Source organism: Ipomoea triloba, chromosome 9 (genome assembly GCF_003576645.1).
Source record: "Ipomoea triloba cultivar NCNSP0323 chromosome 9, ASM357664v1".
In the NCBI taxonomy this organism is placed as follows: Eukaryota; Viridiplantae; Streptophyta; class Magnoliopsida; order Solanales; family Convolvulaceae; genus Ipomoea; species Ipomoea triloba.
In genome coordinates, this window is record NC_044924.1 from 6134801 (window position 1) to 6141510 (window position 6710).

Genomic DNA, 6710 nt, shown 5'->3' on the forward strand with positions numbered 1-6710 from the left:
TTTTCCTTTACATGTTCTAAAAATTGTACTTTTAAACAGACATACATATACTACTATACTAGTCTTTGTTTTGTCAGTGTAACATATTTTGTGACGAGACATACCACCTCTTGATAAGATGCTAGACCCATATTCCACATACATTCATTGAGGGCCACAAATATATATATACATATTTAACTTAGCTTTGTCATATTTATAAACCTTACTTTACCCTTTTTTCTTTATTTTCAAGTACCCTCAACTGCTGATCTTTCTAAATAAAGGGTAACACTTGTGTCTCATGTGTCTTAATCCGTGAGACGGATCATATATTTGATTAACGGGTCACATCATTGATTAATATGACGGATTTCTAACATCATTAATCAAAAAATCCGACCCGTGAGACGGTCTCACACAAGTTTTTGCCATAAATGAATGGGTTAGATCAATCATCACTTTTTACAGTATATTTTGTACCCCAACCCTCCCCTTTTGATGGGATGAGTGAAAGTTAAAGAATTGTTGGGGGTTGTTTGGATGTGATCTTTGAAGGGGAAGATGATGACATGCATCAGCTGCAGTGCTGAAATTGAATGGCATTAGATTGAAGATGGTGATGATTCTTGTTAATCCAACACTGTTTTAGCGTGCCACTATGAGAGGCTGTGATAGAATCTGTAAAGGATAAGAACTTTCTGTGCATGATTCATTATTTCAATGAGTGAGTTTTTTGTCCGGAATACGTCCCACATTGACTATTGATGGGGGATTTGAATTAATGTATAAGAGGTAGGTCAACTTTTAACGAACTAAGTTTTGTGGACGTGTAGTCTTAAGGTGAGACGATGTGTCCCACACTAGCCTATTAAACAGTTTCAATTTGGCCTCTATGTATTCGAGAAGATGTTGAGTTTACATCTCAATATTTTTCACGTGATTACAAGTTTTCTCTTTACTTCAAGAGTGGTTTCTGAGGATTAGATTTTAGTGGCTTGAAATGCAGGCAACCTAACCACAACCTGATATATGTGTACCAAATAGGAGAAGGGACAGGCTACAGTTGCAATAGTAAAAGCATCAAGTGCCATGTTTCAATCTACAGAAGTGCAAATTTCCCAGGTTTCAATCTATAGAAGTGCAAATTTCATAGCTTTCAATCTTTAAGACACTCAGCTAAGGGGCTTTTAACTACATGTACATCAATTTGAGAGTTTGAATGGAAAAGGGGCACAACAGACCCCGAATTTTTCATGTCGAAATTCTACAACCATGGCACAGGAGGACTAGATTTTGAGGTTAAGGATGGTAATAATGCAGACATCTTAGAGAAGAATAAGGTTTCACGAAAATGGCTTTCCATCCACGAAATGCTTCACCTGTTTTCGACATCTGGTGTCTGGAACATACGCTTAAATAACCACTGGAATGGCCCCGGGGACTGGGATCTCTCCTTCCTCCAAAACAAAATGGCAGCATTGTACTGCTCGTTGCGAATCTTTTTGGTCGCTGCTTTCCAGTCATATTTCTCCACTTCATCGCGTGCAGCTTTGCCAATAGTCTCTCTCAGCTCAGGGTCCCATAGAAGAGGCTTCAGTTTCCTCAAACAGTCATCGAGATCACCGGGATTGAACAGATAGCCAATCTTGCCCTGTTGATCGTCTGAAATAATTTCCGGGATTCCTCCAGCCCGGGCAGCCACCACAGGAAGTCCAGACGACATGGCCTCTAGCACTACTTGCCCGAGCGTCTCAGATTCCGAGGGCATGACAAAAACATCTCCGCTGGCATAAGCCTGAGAAAGCTCCTCCCCTTGTAACATACCCGTGAACACAGCAGGCATGCCAGAGAACATTTTCTCGAGTTCCCCTCTACAACAATGAAATTACAGAATAATTAGCAAATGCATATCACGCAAGAATTCACTGCAGCACGTTTTCGTGTGCCCAAAAATTGACCATAGCAACTTCGTTAAGACCATTTAGCAAAAACACAAAATGGCTGTTTGCTGGATATTCAATGATCATAGTCCAATAAAATGAATGCCACTTTAAAATCTCTACTCAGAAGTTGAGAATAACATCCAGCTCCAGATATATTATAAGAAACATCATTCTAGATCATATGAATATGAAGAAATGAAGTTTTGAATGCACCACTTTAGCCTCTGATGTCTGAAATTTGGCTTTTTGTATTAATCGGGAAAAACATAAAGCAGCTTTCATGTGCCTTTGCAACTCACCTGTAAGGCCCATCTCCTATAAAGGCTATTCTAGCTTCGGGAATTTTATCCATGACCCTGTTTCATACATGAATTCAAAATGTCAGATGCAATGCTTCTCCAAAAAATTTAGCAAAATGCATGCAAGAAATGAATTTTGTTGAACAAGATGAAAAGAGAACAAAAAGAAAAGGGATGAACGCATTCCTAACAAATAAATGTAAACGTTTACACTTGTGGAAGACCCAGAGAGATAAAACATGTACCCCATCTATCCTCATTGGTTCGTTTATGGTGATAAGAAGGGTGAGTCAGCAAATTAATCTAAAGAAGAAAAAATTACCCCATATGCAAACATTCAGAAAAGAAAATTTAAGCTTTGACATGCCTCTCCTACTTTTTTTGCTTTCTTGTGCATATATAAATATTTGTGTGTATATATAAATTAATTTTAAAAAAATAATTACTCCATAACAAAACACTAAAAAAAATTAAAATTGATGCTTTGGCATGTCTCTACTTTGTTTTGCTTCCATAGAATTATTTTCGTTAAGTGTTTCTGCAAGCTTTGCAAAAGGGCAACATTGAAGAAAAGTTTCAATGTTTCGAAACCGAAAATAAGCAGAGCTACACACACACACACACATTTGGGAGTTGAGGAAGAACAGAGTATCGTGTTTTCTAACTTCTTAAGCAAACATGTAACTTATTCCACAATACTGTGCATGTTTCTACACCATGGCTTGCATGTCTTTACACGTGGTATGCATCTTGGCAGGGCTCAAAGACAAGCAGATGCCAATGCCATCCACAAATGTTGGCATCATAATTAAGGTTGGCAAATTTTCATTGCCAAAACATGCAAGCAATATTGTTTTCACACTAAATAGAACAGAAGCAACTTTATTATATTATATTTTGTTCTCATAAGTAAATAGAATGGCAGTACCTCTTAAGGAAATCTAAACTCTTCTCAACTCCAAGTCGCCCAACATGGACTATCAGTGGCTTGTCAGGCTCCCCATTACTTTTTGAGCATGGGTAAAAAAAACGGAAATGAAAATGATTCCAGTATAGTACTATTGTAGGAAAAAAGAAAAAGTTCAAAACGCATTAGAAAACAGCCAAAGACACTACCTTAGTCTTAAACGCATTTCCTCTGAGTAATATTGAGGATGAAAGCTCTGGGAATCAACGCCCTTATTCCAGAGACGGATTTTGTCAGCTGAAAAGAAGCATAGACAGAGATGTTAATGGAAGAGCGTAACCACGAAGTTCATGGTAGCTAATGGACTTCAACAACCACAATGTATACGTAAGAAGTAGACAATCAACAATAGCGATTCTAACAAGGATAGAAAAAAATTAAAGGGGTTATGATCCTTTTAGGCGGAGTTCAGTTATAGAGACTAATAAGCTCCATGTAATTTATTAGTTCTCACTTTCTGTTACTTTGTACTCTTCCAGATCTTTTGCAATTGCAGCAGATGGGACGAGTGTAAGATCAGCTGCTCTATGAAGAAATTCTGGAGGACAATAAATATTTAATTAGCGTTCATTACTAAGGAAAAGGTATGATATCAATAAAGAACGATCATAGGAAAGCATCTGATCTCATACTTATAATTAACCACATAGGTTGGACCAGCCAACTATAAGTATATCTTGGAATATATCTGCAAAAAAAATGGGAGGAAAAAAAAAAAAGACTAATCAATTTAAGCCCTTAATTTGATATGTTTTACAAAAAAAACTGAAGAGAGGTAACATCTATATTATTCGAAATGGTAAGACATTAACATTATTATAATCAATAATCACATACGAAGTGAAAGCTATTAAAGTTTCTTAAAATATCACGAGAATACTGAAAGGGTTTAACATACACTGGAACGTGGGTATGGTAAGACATAACTATGGGCACAGACAAGAGTTTTGCAATGCAGAGAGCACCAAAAACCTTCAAGAGAATAGAACTGTCAATAATACAAAAATGGATGACATGTTTCCCCTTAAGCTCTTAAAAGATAACCCCAAATCACCACGTAAGAAAGCGGCCATGAGCAAGTGAAAACTAACCATTATACCAGGCGATGACGCGTGTACTATATCAGGCTTGAATTGTGCGACTTCTGAGATTATTCTAGGGCTAAGAGCCAGAGAAAGGGGGACCTTACGGTACCAGGGGCAGGGAAAGCTAAAAATGAAATGAAAATCCATTAGACAAGCCCAATACTCTAAATACCATTGGATGAAAGAAATTCATAAATAAACTGAAGAAGAAGTATGATAACATGGAGTAATCATACAGTTCTTCCCCAACACTGCAATAGAAGGTTACAAAATAAACAAAACTATATAAATTTAGTAAAGAAAAGCGTACGAATAAATCAGTTACAACCTGTGTGACCCTATCAATTTCGCTCCATAAAATTCTTCTGGCACCCCTTCATGTGTTGTCACAACCATTACCTGCACCAAGCATTCAACGAGCCTATTCAGTGCTAAGGTCCTTCTAGTCCAGTGGTATCAACTGGACATGCTTTATGCAGGAGGTTCAGCCCCTCTCAACCATCAAAAGTATATAAAGATAAATTTTAAGAAAATCCCATTGAGCAGTTGTATAATTAATCTAGTTCGAATTATGTGCTGCTTTCAGTTAAGTCTGGCTGGAATGTGAATCTGTGATGAACGACTTTAGGCTAATATAAAATTACAAGATATAAACACTCTTGGCCCACAGAATCTTGCGAAAACAAAGTCAATTCCTTGAGAATTTTTTTAAAGCTTTCTATGACAGAATATAACTAATTAATGAACATCACTGATAAAAGAGAGAATACCTCATCCCCCATTTCCCGCAGATATTTGATGAAATTCTGGAATCGATTCTTATAACCAGATATATAACTGCACATTCAGTCACGAAAACAATTCAACAATATAATTAGTATTTACTACTTGCGAAAACAAATATACCCATAACTAAGAAAAAGCATGATTAAATATTGTTGATGGTTTCTTGGCCAATTACACAATACAGATCTGCACAGATACTCTGGAAATTTCAATCTTTTGTCTATAGAAGTTTGTTGTGCATATCAGAACCATCAAACTGGCTATTAAATAATGGTCATTGTAGGGTTCATATGCACTATGTAATTGAGCAAATAGGCTCAAATACTGATAATCATTACCTATTCTATCTACAACTACTATGCAATCAAATCATTGCTTTCAAATGAACAATGCTAGCATGTTTTGAGGAAATCCAGAATTAAGTCCTCAAAACATTTTATCGCCTCATGGACGAGTTTAAAAGTTGCATACTACCTGAATACTAACACTTGGGACTCATTTGTTCTTCCCTGCACAAGCACTTTGGTGTACAAATGTGAATCAAATTTGTACAATTACATACATAAGAGAACAGAACTGCAAATTTATAAGATTAATGCCAATCTGGCATAATTCCACAAAATTAATGCATTAACAAGAACACATACAAACTTCAAGTCAAATCTTAATCACACACAAAGATCTTTTGGGGAGGAAACCAAGTGGACCACACAGCTGATGAGCAGAACACATGTTTGATTCTTTCTTCTCTGAAAAGGGAGAATAAATTAACAAGGAAAGAAGAGATGCAAAAAAAACACATCGAAAACTTCCAGTCAAATCGCAATCACCAATTGCTCTAAAGTTACGAGCTGTAAAGATCAGAAGAACTCACGCGAATGGAGAGGGCTCAACGAAGAGAGCAATACGCCTGGGCCTTGAAGTCATATCAGATTCAAGAAGAAGGGGATGGCTCCCATTCTCTTCTTCTCTGTACTCTGTAATTGTCATCTCACTAGAAACTGCAAATTCCCACAGCGTTGAGGCCAGTCCCACTTCAAAGATTAAGTTTTTACGCCCAAAAAAAGAAAAGTACAGATGGGTTTTGCTCTTGAACAAGAAAAGCAAGAAACTGGGAATAAATTGATGGGTTTATATGAATATAAGAAAATCGGAAGACACAGCAGAGAAAGAAGGCTTTATAGAGAGGAAAGCGGACATGGCAGTGGATTTGGTCATCAAATGTCTGTCCGTCATGACTCGAAATGACTGCATTTTTGTGGGAAAAATAATGTAGTTTCAAAATCTTACTCCCAATTTGTATTTTTATTTGTGCTCGAATTTAATTAGAGGAAGAAAAAAATAAATAGATAAATATTATGACTCTTGTCAAATGATAAGGAGTAAACTAGAAATACAAATTGAGAGTATATATAGAATTACTCTTTTTGGCGTTAAGAATCTTTATGGTAGGTTGTCCTTCACCCAATACGCATTTCCTATATCATCATGATCAACACCGGCTCTGAAATTTTTATAATCCAAAAGAAACTATAATTCAAATTCAAAAATTACAATAATAAACGTTTATTCTGTACTTTAAATGTAATAAATATGATTAGATAAATTTACAGATATTTATCGCGTAAATATGTGTAAATTAAGGTTA

The 6710-nt window shown here is 36.3% G+C and overlaps 1 protein-coding gene across 1 annotated transcript; it reads right to left on the reverse strand.

The window, feature by feature from the left end:
• Nucleotides 1–1049: 1049 nt before the first annotated feature.
• On the reverse strand, nucleotides 1050–6277 carry LOC116030183 (sulfoquinovosyl transferase SQD2-like). Its single transcript, XM_031272346.1, has 11 exons — nucleotides 5937–6277; nucleotides 5047–5113; nucleotides 4605–4675; nucleotides 4283–4400; nucleotides 4090–4163; nucleotides 3824–3879; nucleotides 3646–3729; nucleotides 3341–3428; nucleotides 3153–3230; nucleotides 2225–2281; nucleotides 1050–1853 (listed from the first exon to the last, which is right to left on the reverse strand). The coding sequence occupies exons 1-11, from the start codon at nucleotides 6050–6052 to the stop codon at nucleotides 1358–1360; spliced, it is 1305 nt and encodes a 434-aa protein (XP_031128206.1). The 5' UTR covers nucleotides 6053–6277; the 3' UTR covers nucleotides 1050–1357.
• Nucleotides 6278–6710: the final 433 nt, after the last annotated feature.